This window comes from Cricetulus griseus, chromosome 8, assembly GCF_003668045.3.
Source record: "Cricetulus griseus strain 17A/GY chromosome 8, alternate assembly CriGri-PICRH-1.0, whole genome shotgun sequence".
NCBI lineage: Eukaryota > Metazoa > Chordata > Mammalia > Rodentia > Cricetidae > Cricetulus > Cricetulus griseus.
In genome coordinates, this window is record NC_048601.1 from 28,671,260 (window position 1) to 28,692,225 (window position 20,966).

Genomic DNA, 20,966 nt, shown 5'->3' on the forward strand with positions numbered 1-20,966 from the left:
GTCTGTAAAGGCATCTGCACAGACACACAATTTCTTTTTTTCTTCTTCTTCTTCTTCTTCTTCTTCTTCTTCTTCTTCTTCTTCTTCTTCTTCTTCTTCTTCTTCTTCTTCTTCTTCTTCTTTTTTAGGTTCAGCAGTTATTTAAAGTGAATAGAATCATCATTCATTCATTTGATAATTCCCTGAACATCTGCAGAGGGCTAGGGGGTTCAGAATACTTGAGAAGTCCCCAGATTTCTAGAGTTCACCATCCAGAGATGTTTAAGGGGGAAATTGCATGTGTGCTAGGCTTAGAAATGGGAAGTTCAGGATGTCTTGAGAGTACTTTATGAAGAAGCTGATCTGGGCTGTGGGGTCAGCAAAAACTTCCCTGAGGAAATGACATTTAAGCTGAGGCCTCAGGTCATCTGTTAGAGAGAAAGCTGTACTAAGCAAAATGTGTGTGTGTGTGGTGTGGGGCCCTGGGGTGGGAGAGAAAAACTTGCACAATAGGTACAAATTCAGAGTTATTGGCATACAGCAATTTACTTGACTCCATGGAAATACATTTTTCCAACTTTTTTCTTTTGGATTTATGAGTGTTTATGCCTCCATGTATGCACGTGTAACATGCATACAGTGCCCTCATAGATCAGAAGGTACAGGATCCCTTGGAACTGGAATTACAGATGGTTGTGAGGTAACACATGGGTGTTAGGAGCTAAGCCCAAATCCTCTGCAAAAGCAACAAGTGCTCTTAATCCCTGAGCCGTCTCTGCAGCACCACCCACCCCTAATTTTTATTTTTTATTATTATTGTTGCATATGACTCACAGAGCATGCATGGAGGTAGGTCAGATACAACTTTTGGGAGTTGCTTCTCTCCTTCCATCTTGTTTGAGGCAAGTTCAAACCAATTCTCCTGTCTCCACTTCCCGTCTCACAAGAGCACTAAGATTACAGATGCGGGCTATCAAACCCTGACTGTCACTTGGGTTTTTCAGACTGAACTTGGGTCAACAGGTTTCTGCACTTTCACTCCAAGTCATATTTGTGCACCCACTCTCCACTTGGTTTTGAGATGGGATCTCACTATGTAATCTAGACTAGCCTTGAACACGTAGCAATCCTGCTTCTGCCTTCCCTGTACTGGGACTCTAGGCGAGAACCACCTTACTTGGCTTATCTAAGTACATTATTCAGGAGGGCTTCAATGCTTCTATGCTCCTGTGTGACATGGCCACTGCATGGAACAGTCTTCTTTGGGCCTTTTTTTAGATCTTAAATAGTTTCTACTCAGTTAAAATTTTGTGAGGCTACATTTTTAACCAGTTACTTACACTGGCAAGTTAAGTACATACTGACAAACACAGTAGGATCTGGAAACGTAAGACATTAATGCATCCTACTTATGGAGATAAATTTTTCTGGGGAAAAAAAAAACAACTTATGGAGTAAAAGCTTATTTTAGGTCACAATTCCAGGTTTACAGCCCACCACTGTGGAGATGTCATAGCAGCATAAGTCTGAGACAGCTGGTCACATTCCCATTCAAAAGCAGAGGGACAATGAATGCAGGCATGCATGCGTTTAGTGCTTGGCTCTCCTGCTCCACTTTTACAGAGTCCAGGGTTCAGCTCATAAAAAAGTGCTGCCCGTTTTCAGGGTGGGTCTTCTCAATTCAATTCATGCAGTTAAGAAAACCTCTCACAGGCACGCCCATAGGCTAACCTGATCCCAGTTGAGCTTGTCTTTCCAGGTGATTCTAGATTCTGTCAAGTTGATAATTAAAACCAACCAGCACTGGGGCTAGAAAAATGGTTCACAAGTTAAGAGTGCTTGCTGATTTTCCAGAAGACACAAGTTCAGTTCTCTACACCCATACTGGACAGCTCCCAATTGCATGTAGCTACAGGGGATCCAACATCTTCGTCTGGCCTCCACAGGCACTGTACACATGCATTATATACAGATACACAGAAACAGATAGACAGACACGCTCACCCATATACATGCACCATACACACAGACACACAGACACATGCATGTGTACACATGCATACACAAAATATGGGGTAGTCCATGACATAAGCCATTGGATACTCCTAATCAATCAAATCCTGGAATTAGGTGAATGGCCATATAACTCTTCTTAGACCATTACTGTGAAACAAAGGCACATACAGGAAGTTAAGGCCTACCAGGGCGAGGGGAGCCAACCTGGAGTCTGCCTGGCACCATCAGAGGTCCTGATTGTGCCTAGCCAATGAGGGGCAACTACACATTGTCAATGGATCAGATCGCCTGGGTGCTGGGAGGGTATAGAAGTTTCTACCCATTGCTAAATAAATGAGTCTGCTGTTTCTCCTTTCATCTGACTCCCAAGGTTTGTTTTGTTGACTCTGCACCTTATCATCCCCTCCCCTGAGGGAGCTGTTAGGACCCAGCAACAGACACAGAGTGGCTTTGGCAAGTTGCTAATTGCACTGCCATTATAGATTGAAAGTCCAAGTTAAGCTATTCTTAGATGACTAGAAACTCTGAGATCTGTCCTGAAAGAAATATTCACAGCCAAAATTTCTGCAAAAACCAACTAGAGCTTCAGTTGTAAGAGGGGCTGATGGAAATGTTTAGAGCTATTGGCAGGCCCATGACAGAAATTGAAATGCAGACCCTTTGAATCTGGGAGCAAAGCCCTTTCTTCTCTGTAGATAAGCCCACTCTTCTCGAGATAACCTAGGCTTGCTGAGCATTGGTGGACACTGAATACTGAACCACAGAACAACTAATTACAATGTTCCTTGAGCATAAATCAGTGTTACCTAATCCAGTAACAAAATTGTACACACTTAAATTGGCCTGGAAGGTTGTGACAGTTTGGAAGAAAATGGGCCCCCAAAGGGAGTGGCACTAATTAGGAGATATGGTCTTGTTGAAGGAAATGTGTCACTGTTGGGGGTGGGCTTTGAGGTCTTTTTCTCAAGCTTCACTCAGTGTGACAGTTAGTCAAATTCCTGTTGCCACTGAGTCAAGGTGTCTCTCAGCTCCACCTGTCTGCATGCCACACTGATGATGGACTGAATGTCTAAAACTGTAAGCGAGGCCCCTCAATTGAATGTTTTCGTTTATAAGAACTGCCATTTCATGAAACTTATTTCAGGGCAGAGACAAAAGGGTTATTTGTTGGTGCGTAATCATTTTGACTAGGAAGTAATATAATTGGTAATATGCACAATTAGATTAAAATGTTTGGCAAAATAAAAGAGTTGCTGTGGTGTAAACAGATGTCTCTCTCTTGCCCAGCAGTTCCCAAATAACCACTTAATGTTACTTATAAAACCTCGGCTTGTTACTAGCTGATTCTTACACTTAAATTAACTCATATTCCTTATTACGTTCTGCCACATGGTGTTACCTTGCCTCAGTAGGGCGTGACCTTCTTGCTCTCTCTGTGTTGGGCTGGCAACTCTTCCAACTCTGCCCTTCCTCCCAAAATTCTGTGTGTCAGGCTGTATTGCCCAATCTCTTCCTACCCAGCTATCGGCCCATTAGTTTTTTATTGACAATGAGAGTAATGCCCATTTACAGTGTACAAAGATTGTTCCACAGCACCATGGTCATGGTGTCACTTCATAGCAATAAAAACCCAAGACAAAGGTGTAAGTTGTATGAAGAAATGGCTTCTATACCTTGTCTCTAGAAGCCTGTATCTATTTCCTAAGAATTGTTAATTGTGGAAGAGAACACTAAGTCTGGGTCTAATGCCTAGTGTACAATAGTTCTGAATCACGTGCAAGAACCAGATGAAGATACACAGCTGCTTAAGCTGGTCCCAGGGTTTTAGTTACAATGGGAGACACTGGGTCACTTTTGGCATCTCAATAGGCAAAGAAGTTCTGTAGAGGATGCAATGACTAATCCTTATTATTTAGGGGAACACAAAGTTGCTATGACATAGTAGAGACATATGTCTGAGTTAACTTTGTACTGTAGTATTAATGCTTTCATCTTACAGGTATTAAAGGTGGAGGGAGAACATGATCCAAGAACTCTGCACCCTCTTCTGGGGAGAGCATGGCTGTGTTTTCATTGTATTATGTTAAGTGGAAGCATGATTTAGTGTGGTGGTTTAAATGAGAACGGCCCCCATAGGTTCATATGTTTGAATGCTTAGTCATCAGGGAGTGACACTACCTGGGAAGAATAGGAGTAGTTGTGGCCTTGTTGGAGAAGTGTGTCCCTGGGGGTGGGCTTTGAAGCTTCAAGTGTCCAAGCCAGGGCCAGAGGCTCTCTCTTCCTGTGAACTGTGGATCAGGATGTAGAACTCTCAGCTATTTCTCTAGCACCATGTCTGTCTGCGTAGTACCATGCTCCCTGCCTTGACTAAATGGACTAAACCTCTGAAACACTAAGCAAGCCTCAATTAAATGCCTTCTTTTATAAGAATTACCTTGGCCAAGGTGTCTCTTCACAGCAATAGAACACTGACACTTGGCTTTTTCTTTATCTGGGTTTCTTCATTAAGTACTGCTGATGAGCTGAGTAAGAGCTGACAAGTGGATCACCAGTCTTTAACTTTAGCCACGCCAATGACATTGTGTATCTTGTGGTTTGAATTTGCAATTCCCTAGATGACTAATGTTATCTTTTTGTCATTAAATGGCCATTTTTTACATCTTGTGAAATACTTACCAAAGCCTTTTGCTTACTGATTTATTGGGTTGTTTGTCTTACTGTTTAGGGCAAAGGAGGTACCTGTAGTTTAGCTCTTACTTTAGCACATGTAAGGCACTGAGGGAGAGAAAAAGCAGTTGTTACATATCCTGGACACCAGACTTTCTTTGGATATATTCTACTTCAGCGTTCATTTCTAATCAATAACTTGCCTTTCTTTTCTTTCTTTTGTTTTTTGTTTTTCAAGACAAGGTCTCTCTATGTAGCCCTGACTATCCTGAAATGCACTCTGTTGACCAGGTTTGCCTTGAACTCACAGAGATCCATCTGCCTCTGCCTCCCGAGTGCTGGGATCAAAGGTGTGCACCTACATGGCACAGCATGCCTTTTTAATTTCTTAATAGTGTTTACAAACTACAAACATTTTGATAAAATTTATCAAATAATGTGAATTATAGTTCATGCCTTTAAAGTAAGCGCCTTTGCCTTTCTCAGGGATACAAATAGTTTTCTAAATTTTCTTCTTTCTTTTCAGTGTTACCTGTTTTATTTAGGTTTATCACACATTTTTTTAAAAAATTAACTTATTCTTTTACAATTTCATACATTTGTTCTTCATTGTCGAATTACTTTTCTTAGTGGCTTCATTCACAGTCCCTTTAAGCTCACCACTCAAACCTGAGTCAATCCTGCCACCTCCTTCCCTGTCAGTCTCCAATCCATCAACACTTATCCATTTTACCCCCCAAACGTTTTTCTCTCTGACCACTCCTCTATCTTGCCTTAACCATCTTGCCAATAGCTTCCTGACTGGCCTCCTTGCCCCACCTCACCCCCCAGGCCACTTTTCACATCCCTGCACAATCGTTTAAAATCAGACAAAATGACCAAGTTACTAGCTTTGCAACCACTGCTGAAGGAAGCTTGGCCTCCTGAAAGTCAGAAACCCCCAAACTGTCCCTATGCTTGCTTACCTACCTCTTTTCACAGGCAGTCTAAGTCACAACTGCACCCCAACCAGAGGTCTCCCAGCTCCCCTTCTCGCCAAGCTATACCTTCAACCACTGCACTCTTTCCAATTCCAGGACTGGACAGTACTCTATCATCCCCCGCTAAATTTCGCCCATTATGTCTCCACCAGCTCTCAAACTTGGAGGCCAAGGACTCCGTTTATTCCCACTTTGCATTCCCAGCTCCTCCAACACGGAAGAAGCTTCCACATCTGGGTGATGGACGTAAAACTAAGCCAGAGCATCCGGTATAATTAAAGGGATCAGTTTCATCAGTAGTGATAGCTGACGAAAAGGCAGCCCGCTAGGTGGAAGGCTCTGGGAGTCAAAGAGAACATTTGTGCGACTACGGACGTGGGACCCAGAAATTAGCCTTTGTCTGCACCAATCAGGGGCTGAGGATACAAAGCGCTCAGCGGCCGAAGAGCCGAGCAACTGAGGAGCCCAAGGGCCGAGGGGTTGAGCGGCTAAGGATAAAATGAGCCAAGGCTACAACAAGCGGAAGGGCCGAAGAGCGGAGACGTGGAAGCGCTCGGGTTTCCCAACTCCAGGAAGCGAAAGGGAGAACTCACCTGGAAGCGGCCGCGCCACCTGCAGAGCCTCAGCCTATTTGGCGAGCGCCCGCGTGGGTGGGCGGGCCTGAAGCGTGGCCACACCTTCTGGGCCCGGTCACGCCCCCTACGGCGTGCGCGTCCCCGCCCGGCGCCGCCTCGCGCATGCGCCGTCAGCGGGAGACGGAGGTTGTGGGCGGCGGTGGCCACCGGGCGCGCGCTCTGGCTCTCGCCGTCGTTCCCTCTCGCTGGGTTCGCGTTCGCGCGCCGGGGCCGTGGCAGCAGCGGCAGCGGCAGCGGCGGTGGTAGCCGCGGCTGAAGCGTCGCGGGGGGCGGGTCGGGAGGGGGGTGGTCGGGCGGGGATGGACCCGGCGCGGCGGCCGCAGCGGCAGGAGCCGGCTCTGGAGTCCGAGCGCGGCGCTGGCGGAGACGCCGGCTGTCCGTCGTCTCCTCACCGGTGAGTGACTGGCCCAGGCCGTGGGTGGGGACGGGCGGTCTCCCCAGCGCAGCCCGTCGCGGCAGCGGGGCCTCCTCGCGGCCTGGAGCGGCTTGGACCTTTTGCCGCTCCCGTGGCGCCGAAGCCCCGGGCCTCCAGCTGGACCCCGCATCGCCAGGCCTCCTGAGGTCTGTCACTGGGACACCTTCTTCCCCCACCCCCCACCCCGTTCCCGGCACTCTCCCCGGCTCCCCTTGTGGCTGAGCTGAGCGAGGGGCGTGTGAGGACTCACGCACAAGACCCTAGGCCTCCCAGCCAGCCGAGGTCTTCGAGCCCTCGCTCGACCGGCCCTGCGGTCCCCAGAAGTTGGCCACCGAGAGTCAGCCCTTGCCACCAGAAACCAGTCGTGCACCTTTTGTTTTGATTCTGAACTTGTGGTTTAACTTGGAGGAGGAAGCCCGCTGTCCTGGGGAGAATCAGTGAGATGGGAGTCTAGGTGGGCCGGGCTTGGCCCTAGGGCGCCCTTTATTAACCCTTTTTGTGGAGAGTAGTGGGCCGCAGCGAGCTGCGCTTCGCCACAAAGCCAGAGGTTTCAGCCTCAGCCATAGTGTGGATGGTGTTGGTCCAGTGTCTGTCCGGACCCATCCCTAGTCAGCGTTGGTGGAGATCACCGTGGTGGATCTGCTGCGGGGGTTTCTGGAGGTAGCCCATTTGAGGTGTTGGCGAATATTTTGGCTTTGGTGACACGCTTTATCTTCGTCTGGGTATATTGTAGCTCATATCCTAACTTAGGTTTAACCGAGAAAAAAGACGACCGTGTACCCCATCTAAAATGGTTGTTGTAAGTCTGATACAGTTGTCAAAAAGTCCATGTGCCACGAGTGTCCCTGTGAAAGGCTGGAATTCCTACATTGACTTTTATTTAAAAAAGAAAAATAACGAAACTCCCAAGATTGGAAAGCAGGTGGGCGCTTTAAAATATAGTATACATTTAATTTGTTTTTCTGTCCAGTATCTTAAACTGTAGAAGTTAAACTAAATCCCTTGTCTTTTTGAAGTATGTAGAATGTGTGTATAGAAACTGTCACAAAGCCTGAAGGAAAAGAACCTTAATGGAAATGTTAGTGACATCAAATTTCTCCAGGAGTTGGGGGTCTATCCTCCACCTTCATTTGCAGATTAGAAGATTGAGGCTGAAATTGTGAGTGGGTGATAGTTTTACAGTGTCGTGTAACAGAGATGCTTATAGGTGGGCTTTTAACTCAACAATCCCTTGTCCTCCACCAACAGAGTTGGTTGGTGTTTTTTTGAATTCACACACCCACTCGCTGGCTAGTAGAGAAAGATTATAAAGCTGCTTCTGGTTTGTGGGTGGTAACCTTTTAATTTCTAGAGAATTTTCAGCTGCTTACAGACTACATAGCTGATGAGCCCCATAGGAAAATTCTCAATATTAAAAATTCATTAGCACGTGAGCTAGATCTCTTGTTATTATGGTGTCAGTGCTGTGTCCTTTGTATAGGAAATGAGATTTCTTAGAGTATTTGCATCTTAGATAAACAGAAGCACAAACAGCTGTCAGTGCTATGTCAGTTTGCAATAGTAGAGTCTTTCATGAGCATAAAAACCCTGGAGTTCCAGCATCCTGCTCTAGTTGCTGAACACCAGTACTTTTAGCTGTTTGGTTCATCTCTGCTAGAGATTTTGATAGGAGAAAGCTTAAACTCTGTGCCATTATGGACCATTCACTCATTTATTCACCAGATATTTACTGAGCCCTTACTGTGGCCCAGAATTCTTTCTAGGTTGTAGTAAGAAACAAAGCACACAAGGCTTCTGCTGCAGTAAGCTGTATTGTGTGTGGTGTGTGGAGCTGAGGAATAGACAACAAATAAACAGACAGGACCATTTCAGGTAATACAAGACAAGCAGTAAGCTTTGCTTTGTTGTTGTTTTTGTGAAGAAATAACTGCTTCAGGCTCTGAAGCATGCAGCCTCTGTTGTAGCCAGGCAGCTGTTACTTCAGTATGTGCCGCAACAGACAGTAAATAAACTTGAATGTCTATTTTCCAGTTAAACTTGGACACTGAAATTTTCATTTCATTTCATTCATTTTTCACATGTCATGCAGTGTCATTCTTCCCTCCCTCAACTACTTAAATACGGAAAAACTAATCTTAGTTCACAAGCCATAAGTACTGAGGCAAACTGTAACTGGATCTGTATAGAAAAAGTTTGCTGATTCCTAATAGGGTCTGTGATTAAAAAAAAAAATAATAAAGCTGATGTGACAAATGAGTAACGAGGGCCTAGGTGAAAGTGCTCAGAGAAGCCTTGCTAGGGAGAAGGTACTTGAATTGTGGCCTAGAAGATGGAATAGTTTTCCTGACAAACAGAAGTGTGAAGATCTGCAGATAGAAATCGCCATGTTCCTTGCATCAAGCTTCCCTATCTTGCCTTTGTGTCTTTTTTTTTTTTTAAATTAATTTATTTCTGCTTTCTGTGAACACCATGGTTCTTTCTTATGAGGCTTAGCAGCAAGTGCCTTTATCCACTGGGCCTTTGTGTCCTTTTTCATCCTGTTGCCTTCAACGAGTTTATTGCTGTCCCCCATCAGATTTTAAAAATCTCTTTGTTATAGAATACTTTTTATTTATTTATTTAGTTAGTTAGTTATTTTGTAGACAGGGTCTCTCTTTGTAGCCCTAGCTGTTCTGGAACTCACTATGTAGATCAGGCTGGCATTGAACTCAGATCCACCTGTTTCTGCCTGTGTACCACCATGCCCAACTATTATTAAAGTCTTAGGAGCTGAAAGAAAAATTCTCAGTTACTTTCTTAGATTTTCTAGCCTGTATGTGAACATCTTTAATGACAGGAAATTCATAACTTCCATGTGGTCTATGCTCTTTGTAGATGTAATTGTTAGAAGAATTACATCATTGGGCTAGAGAGAAGGTTCAGGGAGTGAGCCTGCAGTGGCTGCACCTCATTCCATACATAGGACAGAACATTGGTGTGTTGGCAGAAATCACTCACATGAAGTGCAAACTGTACTAGGCAGCCCTCTAAACTCAAAAAATATGGTGTGCATATTTTTTGTATTATAATCATTTAGGGTGCTTATGCACATTAAAGACCATGAGACTGAGCTCCATTGGAGGAAGGAACAGGGGAAAGGAATTTATATGTAGATATGTAGGCTTCCAAACCCTTTGCTTTTAAAAATAGTTACCTAATCTCTAGTAGAGTGTGGGAGATGAAGAATTCTGATGGGCTGGCATCCTTCATTCAGACTTTAATTCTATTGTTAAATTAAGTCTCTATCACACTAATAAATGTTTGTAGCTGTACCATGAATGTTAAGGTGACGTGTAGGTAAGGGCATGGGACAAAAAGTAGCCAGCATATGTTCCCTGTCCTGTGAAAAGTTGTTGAGAAGAACTTGGCCACCTGCTTCCTGTCTTTCCCTATTGGCATTTCCTGTTGTGGCCCTAGAGAACAGCTGTCACTTTCTTTGTCCTTGAGTATTGGTCACATCTTACCAGAAATCAGCTGGTATGTTAAATGGGGTGTATGCTGATTATTTTTGTCACATGGCTCTTAGAGTGTTTGAGCATTACTATTGTGTTCACTCTCAACTTTATACCTTTCAGAGATGCTTTTTGTTTGTTTTTGTCAAAGGGAGAAGTTTTTATATTTCTTTTTTTAACATTATTTATTTATTTGTGGTGTCTGGGCTTGTGTGTCTGTTTCACAGCACTTGTGGAGGTAAAAGGACAACTTGCAGGAGTCATTTCCACCATGTTGGTTCCAGGGCTTGAACCCAAGTCATCAGTATTGGTGGCAAGCACCCCACTCCCTGAACCATCTCCTTGCCCCGTTTTTTACACTTTTTGTTGCCTTTTCCTCATTCCTTTACCATTTGGATTGTTGTTATAAATGCTTGTCATTCCTTTGTCCTGAAGTACATATTATGATGCAAACTCAATTTTTGCTCTCCTTTCTGAAGCCTTTTCTTACAATACAGACCTTTCTATTCCTACCATTTTTCAGCCTTTTGGCTGAGATCAAGTATAGATCAAGTTTCTCACACTTTCATTTCTACCCTTCAAGCTTTCTTGTATTCTGTGCTGTTTCACTACTTCACAATAAGACAAGCTTCGTGAAGGCAACGATCATATTATAGGCATTTTTTTTTTTTTTTTTTTTTTTTTTTTTGGTTCTGGGGATCACATTCAGAGACTTGTATATGCCAGGCGAACATTCTACTACCACGTAATATTTACAGCCTTTAGCATTTATGTCTATGTGTGTGTCTCAGATCCACTGAGTAAAATTACAGGCATATATTCCATCACAAAATGTTGTTTTTAAAAAAAATCTAACCTAAACTTATTTTTAGGATACTGTTAGGTTTCTAGAAATACTATGAAGCTAGAACTGAGAATTCTTGTCTCTCTTGTACTGTCTTCCCTTTTATCAACATCTTACATTAATGTGGTACTTTTATTACAAGTAATGAACCAATATCAGTACATTATTACTAGATGCACACTTTCCAGCCCTTTTCCTAATGCCCCCTTTCATTCCCTGGATTCTACTTCAGAAACCTCATTACACTCAACAGTCCCATCTCCCCCTGTCCTTTTGCTCTGGGCAATTTCCCAGGCATTCCTTATACTTTTGAAGATTTCTGTTCAGGGTTTGGTTGTTCTTTTGTTTGTTTGTTTGTTTGTTTTCTTAGGATTTATTTATTTTATGAGTGCTTTATCTGCATTTAGGCCTGCATGCCAGAAAAGGACATTAGATCCAACTATAGATGGTCGTAAGCCACCATGTGGTTGCTGGGAATTGAACTCAGGACCTCTGAAAGAGCAGCTGGTGCTCTTAACTGTTGAGCCATGTCTCCAGCCCAGCTCAGATGCTTTTGTAGCATGCCCTTCAGTTAGGATTTATCTGTTTCTGTCATGGTTAGACTGGTGTATAATGTGCCTTGGAAGGAAGATCACTGAGATAGAATGCCATGTTTTAGAAAGATTTATTTGTATGTGTTTGTGTTTGGGTATGTGCACTCAAGTGCATTTGCCTGTGGAGGCCAGAAGTAGGCATCAGAGTCCCTGAAACTAGAGTTGCAGGCAGTTGGATGTGGTCCTCCGCAAGAGCAATATGTGCTCTTAAACACAGAGTCATGTCTCCAAACACCTAGAATGTCATTCTCACCACCTGTCAGGACTGTAGCCTATGAGTGTAATTTATCAGTGTTGATGTTTACCTGAATTAACTGCCTTGAGGTAGTGTGTTTTCCTCTTGTGAAATTACTCTCTATTCTCATACCTTACTGTATTCTTTGGGGAAAAAGTCACTATGTCCATGCCTCACAGGAGTGAAGAGTTAGGTCCCACCTGCTTACAAGTAGCATGTCTGTGTGAATTTTGTTTCTCAGACTGTTCCAACTCTGGCTCTTTTGCTTGTCTTTTCTACATGTCCCACCATTATATATGTGTTTCATTTCTCACTTTCCTACAGTATAAGGTGTCCAAAGCTCAGCCTGCAGGTTTTCTAGTCCAATTATATAATTAGTCAATTATCTTGATCCTTTCTTTTAGAGAATGGTCTTAGAAGCTAAGGTCTGGGTGTTAAGTGTGTTTATTGATACTGGAATGTTATTGCTTCCAAGCGCTCTCTCAAATGATGAGAATGCTAGTTCTCTGCCACCACGTTATCATTAAGTATTTCTATGTGTAATTGCCTGGTAAGCTATTAAAGTAAACACTAGGTTCCCATGTCCTCAACTCTTAATATATTATCATACTCTCCGGTCATCTGAACAGTTTATTTATTTTATGTGTATGTGTGTTTTGCCTGAATATCACATATTTGCAGTGTCCATGGTGGCCAGAAGATGGCATTGGATCCTCTGGAACATTATAGATGGTTTTGAACTGTGGTGTGGGTGTTGGGAATGGAACTTGGGTCCCTGGAAGAACAGCTAGGTTCTCTTACCCACTGAATCGTCTTTCCATCCCTTTCTCATTGTCTGTATCCTCCTACTTTGCAGTGAGAAGCTGTTTGCCACCTGTTTACTTAGTAATTTTTCATTTCTAGCCTTCACATTCAGTGGCTTCAAGGTGGTTAATTTGTACATTTTCAGATGACAGCTATATTAATGTGAGGACAGTGCTTCTGGACAGTTCCTTTCCTTTTGATCATTCAGGCTGAATGTTTCTTCAGTTGATCCTGAGCTTGTTTCAGTCATTGTAATAAGATTTCATTCTTTTGTCACATTTTGGGTTCCACTGTGAGAACCCTGTGTGACCTGATTATTTAAGAATATACTGATTTAGTTCACTCTGCTTTAAGGGTCTATAGGGCTTCATAGGCTTTTATATATTCTTTTAAAAAATATTGCTGCTCCTGGTTTTTTTTTTTAACTTTTGTTTATTTTTCTGATGTGTGTGTGGGGGGGGGGAGGATGGAGGATGTATATATATGACTACACTTGTGCAGAGGCCAGGAAGAACATTGAGTGTCCTGAATGATCTGTTACTTTCTGTCATATTTTTTTTTTTTGAGACAGTCTCCCTTGAGCCTGGAGCTAGGCTGGTGGATAGCAAGCCCCAGAGATCTTACTATCTTCACCCACCACAACACTGGGGTTACAAGTCTATACTGCCAAGTCCAGCTTGTTTTGTGAGTACTGGGGCTTTGAAGTCAGGTCCTCATGCTTGCACAGCAAGCATTCTTGCGTGTAGTGTATGTGTTGGTTTGCATGTGGAGGCAAGAAGTTGACTTTAGCTATTTTCCTTGATTGCTTTCCACCTTATCTTGGATTTGCATCATTCCTCTTGTGTAATAGACAATTTCCTATTTCTCCAGCTTAGTTTTTAATACCATATATTTACAGTTACATTGTCACACATAATAACTTCACAGCACTAGAAAACTTGTACTTTCCGTGTTTGTTTTCCTCCTCCTTGATTGTTGGAAGCCACTCATTAATCTTCTATAACTTTTCTTTTCTAAAATGTCATATTTAAGTTTTAAGTGCTGGGTCTGGAGAGATGGCTTAGCAATTAAGAGCACTTACACCTACTGCTCTTGCAGAAGACTAGAGATTTGTTTCCTAGCACACACATGAGCACTGTATACCTGTGGTGTACATACGGAGATGCAGGCAAACAAAAAGATGCTGAGAATTGAACCCAGGTCTTCTAGAAGAGCAATCATTTAACTACTGAGCTATCTCTCTCCAATACCTTGAATATTTTTAATGAACAAAACTTTTTTAAAGTAGGAGATACAAACATATAGACATGTATTTCTTTTCTTTTGGTTTTTCAAGACGGTTTCTCTATAGCTTTGAAGCCTGTCCTGGAACTAGCTCTGTAGACCAGTCTGACCTCAAACTAACAGGCTGCCTGTGCCTCCCAACGTGTGCCACTACCACCTGGCTTAGACATGTATTTCTGTTGTAAATTCCTATGAAGAGAAATTCACAACTGAAATGTGTAATTAACTCTTAAGAATGCTCTGTTCATTTTGTTGTTGTTGTTGTTCTTGTTGTTTTTGTTTGTTTTGTTTTATATTTAGCAATTCCAGCTCCAGAGGATCTCAGGGCATCACATGTACACATTTGTTCCCCCTCTACCATATACATAATTTAAAGTAACATAAATCTATAAAAATTCTTTTGTATAGTTAACACTGCATTTTATTTTTGGTTTTATCAGTTGATGCATATTTGCAATTTTCGTGTAGCCCAGGCTGACCAGGAATTTGAAGTTGGTCTTGAACTCCTGATCCTCCTACCTCTGCTCACCAAGTGCTAGGATCTGGGGTGTGTACCACTTGCCCCACTCTGCTTTGTGAATGTTAAGAATCATGTTGTTTTGCTAGGCATGGTGGTATGTGCCTCTTTGTCTCAGCTACATTTGAGATGTGAGGGTATCTTGAGCCCAGGAGTTTGAGGCCAATCTGAGCAATATAACAGGTAACTGTCAGAAGAGTTATTGGGGAAGGGAGAGAGAGAAAGCAAATGCTAACTCGAACTTTCTTGTATAGATTTAAAGAAAAATAATGAGCATTTTTCAGTTGAATTGATTTTTTTTTGGATCAGTTTATGACCATATAAACTGGAAAATCACAAGTTTGCAGTGGGGTTAAAGCAATGGAAGTTGCTAATTCTGTGATATTTTTAAGGGAATACTAAAGTCACATAATTTTCTTTTTGACTCCATTTTTCAGAGTAACAAATTTTTGTCCTTAGCTGAGTACCAGTAGGTAACCTCTTGAATTTTGTCAGGAACATCTTGAATTACATCGTATACTATAGAGTTGTGTCAGGGAGGAGCAAGTAGTCTTGCTAGGGAAGTTGAAATACTGGGTCTGGTGGAGGGCTTAAGGGATCTGAGTAGATCAGTTGCATTTAACATTATTTAGAGGAACCCTGGGCATCATTCCCGTTCTGTTCTCTGGCTTCAGCAATATTGAATTACAGAGATTTTATTCTTACTAACCACATTCCCCCTGAGGTTTGAACTATGATATTCTCCGATATTCTTTTCCTTTCTCCATATGACCCAAGTTTTGTGCAGCTACTGCGTTGACATCTTTGCTTTGACTAATTAATTTGCCTCAGGAAGACCTGGCAAAAGTTTTCTTCTTTTGCCAGTTTAGAGCAACTTGGCTGATTCATTAAATTAGCCTTCTTTAAGGCAAAGAACATTATTTGTTGGCTTACTTTTTGACTGACTTCAGGACTGTCTGCAGACACTGAAAAGAAAAGAAAATTATATATTGGCCTCTGTACTTTATCTGAAAGTACTTTTCTATAAGCAACCCCTTCAAAAGGCCTGAAAAACCACCTATAAATGCAACACTGGTCTAGATTTTTGTTTCATTTCTCCAAAAGATATTCTGTTATGGGACATATAGCTTGAGAATATCGATTGTGGGTTTAAGGGAAAGCGTGATAGAAGTGAATTCTGTTAATCAAGATTCTTGTTAATCAAGATTTTTGAAAAACAGACACTCCCTTTTTCCCCTTCCTTTCTTCCCTTTTTCTCCCCCTCCCCTTCCTTCCCCTCCCCTCCCCTCCCTTCCTTCCCTCCCTCCCTCCATTCCTCCTTCCCTCCCTCCTCTTCCTCTGGAGACAGGCAAAGTCTTACTATGTAGTTCACACTGGCCTCTAATTCAATATGTAGCTCAGGCTGTCCTTAAAACTCTTGAACTTCCTTCTGCCTCCACCTCTTTAGTACTCTGATTATAGCTATTTGCTGCCATGTCCAACTTGTGAAAGTCATTTTTCTTTATTTTAGTAATATAATTGGATCTATTTTTAAAAATTATTTCTAGGACTCAGTTTTTTTTTTTCTTTTTTTGAGTGTGCAGTTCAGGTTTCTATGTAGAATGTGTTTCCATTGATTAAAGATTAAATCTTTCTTTTCTTTCTGTCTTTTTTTTTTTTTTTTTGAGACAGAGTTTCTCTGTGAAACAGTCCTAGGTGTCCTGGAACTCATAGAGATCCACCTGCCTCTGCCTCCCAAGTGCTGGTATTAAAGGGGTGCACTGCCTCCACCCGGGTGATTAAATGTATCTTATGGCTCTTTTTATAGTTAGTATTCCTGGGAAGGTCTTTAATGTGCCTTCAACTATAGAAGCTGTTTTCACTGAGTGTGGACCTGTTGTTGACAGCTGTGCTCCATTTATTTATTTATTTATTTATTTATTTATTTATTTATTTTTGGTTTTTCGAGACAGGGTTTCTCTGTGTAGCTTTGGAGCCTATGCTGGCACTCGCTCTGGAGACCAGGCTGGCCTCGAACTCACAGAGATCCGCCTGCTTCTGCCTCCTGAGTGCTAGGATTAAAGGCATGTGCCACCAACGCGCGGCCTATTTTATTATTTTTAAAGATGTTGCTTTGCTTTCTACTGTAGTTGGGTTTATCCTCATTGTTATTGTATAATGTATGCTTGGGTTTTTTTTTTTTTTTTCCAGTCTTTGCATTTCTGTTTCAGAAAAAAGTTTTGTGTTTTAGGTAATGTTATATAATTCCCAGGCTGACCTAAAACTTGCCAAGGGTGACCTGCCAAGGGTCTTCTATATCTCAAGTGCTCAGCTTATGACGCATACCACCATGTTGGTTCTGGGGATTAAACCCAAGTTGTCAGACTTTGCTGCAAGCTTCCTTGCCCACTGGAGCCAGAACTGTCTATTTTTGACTTGTATTATTTTCTTGTTGTCATTGTAAGGAATTTTAAGGGTTCTTGGATCATAATCTCTTTTCAGATACATGATTTTGGATCATTTTCTCCCATTCTGTTTCTTGAGCTCCATTTAAATTTTTTGCTTTGTTCTTATAAGATAGGGTCTGTCTGTGTTGCCTCTGTTGGCCAAGAATTCGGAGTCACCCTGCCTCAGCTTTCTGAACACCGGTTAATAGTTTGTACCACCAAGCCTGATGGTGGTACAAACAAAAAGATGTTTTCCCTTATGTAGGGTTTCTAAGGAGTTTGATTTTGATGTGCTTTGGTAGTGTTTTAATTTTCTTATCGTCTCTCCTTGTTTTGTTGAGCCTTTGGGATTTAGTGAGTTAGTGTTTCTTCATCAAACTACTCCCCTTTCCTAGATAGTAGTTACATGTTTGTTATTGCATGTTACCAGGCTACTTGAGATTGTCCCAACTTCACGGCACTCAGTTTTGTTGTGATTAGTTTGTTGCTGTGTCTTTACCTCCTTTTGCTTAGTCCCACGAAACCTGTTTCAGTCAGCCACTGTATGTACCTACATAGTCTGGCTGGTGAGAGATGCAGGAACACAGCTTCATCTTGCTGCCAAAATAGAACAGACTTCCATTGCTGACAAGGACACAAAAGCAATGTCAGATTAACCTTAATGTCCCTTAGCTCCATGTTAACTTTTGGTATTTTGCAAGATTATTTAACATTTCTGCCCAGGGGCATTTGGCATTAGTTCTAAGGTATTTATTTCATTTGGTTCCAGAATACTTGTGCTGTTTGGTGGACTTCTGACTACTAAGATTATTTGGGTGTGTTTTGACCATCATTCTTACTATATAACACACTTGAAATAAGTTTTTACATATTTATAATTTATACAAATAAGTTATATTTTCTGCTTATCAGTGATTAGAGTGTTCCTTGGTTGTTGCTTTCATTGGTAACTCTGCTGCCAGTTAGGTTGGCCATTTTCTATCATTTCCATGTGTTTATGTAACTTGGAAATTTTTTTTTTTTTTTGTATGAATGGTTTGCCTTCATGTATATCTGTTTGCCACATGCGTTCCTGTTGCCTGTGGAGGTCACAAGAGAGCATTGGATCCCCTGGAACTGCAGTTACAGGTAGTTGTGAGTCACCATGTAGGTGCTGGGAATTGAACCTGATCCTCTCTGCAAGAGCAGCCAGTGCTCTTAACCACTGAGCCAACTCTCCAGCCCCCAGCCTGGAAAATTTTACAGACTGAAAGCTGATAGCTGTTTTTTTATCTAGTGTGTATGCACACACACACATACACACATGTACGTCACAGCATACACGTTGTGATCAGAGGACAACTTATTGGAGTCAGTTCTCTACTACAATGTGCTTCCTGGGAATCAAACTCAGGTCCTCAAGCTTGATAGCAAGTGCTTTTATCTGCTAAGCTCTCCCTAGTCCTATTATTCACATTCAGTGGTGTTTGTTTCTGTTCTGCTGCCCCTCTGACCAGCAGGTATCACCCTCTAGAGAAGGCATATCCACAGTTAACACTTGGTTCACATGCTGACAATTATGAACAGCTGTTCTTGGTCACAAGGTTTAGAATGAGAATTCATATTCCCATATTAGATTTTTGTTTTGTTTTCTGTAAAGATTTGCTTCTGTGTCTCTTAAAAAAGAGCATTTGGGGAGGCATTTTGGATTCCAGCTGTTCACCATCTCTGCAAAGCCAGGAACTCTGCTGCTGGGTGTCTGAGGTATGTCCCTTTCCCTGCATGGTCACATCATGCAGGTACATAGAGCCACACACGCTGATGCATGCAGACACTGCCCTCTCTAGGACTCAGGTCTTTTGTGCACTTGCTTGTTTCTCCTGTTTCCTTTTCCTTTCAACAGTTATACTAGCTCAGTAAGAATTTTCTCACTGTGTACAATATAGCAGCTCATTGCTTAACACTAGGCTTGGATGTTACTGGACACCAGTCTGAAGTATCAGAAAGAAGTTTGATTGAGATTGTAACTTTGATGAACTTTGCTTTCATTCTGCATAAACTTGATGGTTCTGGGGAAAGTAACATGATAAATAAAAACCCAGAGATAGATATTGGGGTTCAAGCATCAAGCTGAAGATCAGGAAAGCAAAGCAGCCAGCCACTAGCTCTCACTGTACCTCAGGCTGAAAGGGCAGTCCTGTTTCCATGAATTCTCAGAGTGTAATGCTCTCCACTAAACCTCAAGCTGTACTTCTACACTGCTGCTGACTCTCCTCAACATGGCTGGAGACAAATTCTCTCATGAGACCCTTTGCTTCTTCCTTTTATAATTCTCAGATCCTGGGATTAAAGGCATGGGATCCCAAATGCTGAGATCACCTTTGTGTGAGCTGTTTCTCTTTTAGACTGGATCCATTTCATGTAGCTTAGTGTGGTCTTGAACTAACAGGAATCCATCTACCTCTGTTTCCTGAGTCCTGGGATTGAAGGTGTACTACCACTGTTCTGATACTTCAGGCAATCTTTATTAAATCATAAATAATATATCACCACAGGGAAAGTTAGTATACATAGCAGTATGTGGGCATATGACTTTGTGGTTAGTTTCAAGATTTTATTGGCAGGAACAAGTATGGTGCTGTAGATTTTGAATTAAAAATTAAGATTCTAAACTCAGTTCTGACATTACTGTCATGCTTTGAGAAATAAAGTATTTTTATCATCTCTAAATTGGAAAATTGCTTGTTTTAGACAACTTCATGGGTTTTAGAATTAAATGAAAAAATTGGTGTGAAAGCCTATCCAAAAGACTAGAGGGCTGTTATTGCTTCATCACACCGGAGGCAGAGTATTTCTTTTTCATTCCAGTCTCAAGTCTTTTGTTTTGAAACCTCATAGTATAGAGCTGCTATGATCATAACTCTGTTTTTCAGTCCTAAGGATCAAGCACAATGCTTTGTACTAGCCCTCTACTATTCCTGGCCCCATGAGCAAATTTTTAAATTTCCAATCTTAGTCATGGATGCACAACAGTTTTCGTGTCCCAAGTTTTTACTGAATACTATTCAGTGTACTTTATTTTTATTTTATTATTTTTTTGACACAGGGTCTCACCATGTAATTATAGTTAGCCTGAAACTTACCGTGCAGTCCAGACTGGTGTCAAAATCAGGCAGGTTTTGCCTCCCTGCATGCTGGCATTAAAGGCTTCTGCCACTGTAACCAACCAGTATACTCTGAAGTTTTTACTTTTGTTTTAGGTGTATGGGTGTTTTGCCTGTGTACTACATGTGTGCAGTGCCTTCAGAGGGAATCAGATCCCCTGGAACTGGAATTATAGATGATTGTAAGCCATATATGGGTACTAGGAAGTGAACTTGGATCCTCTGGAAGAGCATCAAGTGTGCCTAACTGCCACCCCATCTCTCCAACTCATTACTCTATTTTCATTTTTTAAATTTTATTTTATTTTAAGGCTAAGTTTTACTTTGCAGCCCTGGCTTGCCTTGGACTCACTATGTTGACCAGGTTGGTATTGAACTCACAGAAATCTGTCTGCCCCTGCCTCCCCTTACTCCATTCTTCTAAAAGTGTATTTGTTGAGTATGATACTGAGAAGAAAAAGTAAAATCAGAAACCTGGGTATGGTTGCTTATGCCTGTAGTCCCAGCACTCTGGAGGCTCAGGTAAGAAGCATGCCATGAGTTCATGGCCAGCTTGTGCTACATAGTTAGCTCAAGACCATGATGATGAGGAGGAGGAGAATGAACCAGTCTGGGCTACAGAGTAAGACCCTACTTCAAAACAGCAACTATGACTAAAATAAGCTTACGTAGTAGTGAACTGTTTTGTTTTATAAACTAGTAGCTTTGGCAAGGCCAAAAGCAGAATTACCAGTGAGGAGGTTGTTGCAAACAAAGGCGAGAGAAGATGGCTGTTTGAGAAGAAGGTAGTGAGACTGTGTAATTTGATTTGGGGTGTTCTTTTCTAGCTCACTCAGCAGGTTAAGTGCATAGATTGGATGTGTACTTCAGAACAAAAGTAAAGAGGCAAGGCCCATTCTGAGGGTTTTGCACTATATTCTTAGTAGATGCCCTAGTT

The 20,966-nt window shown here is 42.0% G+C and overlaps 1 protein-coding gene across 1 annotated transcript in view; it reads left to right on the forward strand.

The window, feature by feature from the left end:
* Positions 1-6,526: 6,526 nt before the first annotated feature.
* Tmcc1 (transmembrane and coiled-coil domain family 1) overlaps positions 6,527-20,966 on the forward strand; it is a 167,369-nt gene continuing 152,929 nt past the window's right edge. The window contains exon 1 of the mRNA XM_027429194.2: positions 6,527-6,671. Within this exon, the coding sequence (XP_027284995.2) occupies positions 6,577-6,671 (95 nt within the window). The 5' untranslated portion in view covers positions 6,527-6,576. The remainder of the gene's footprint in view (positions 6,672-20,966) is intronic.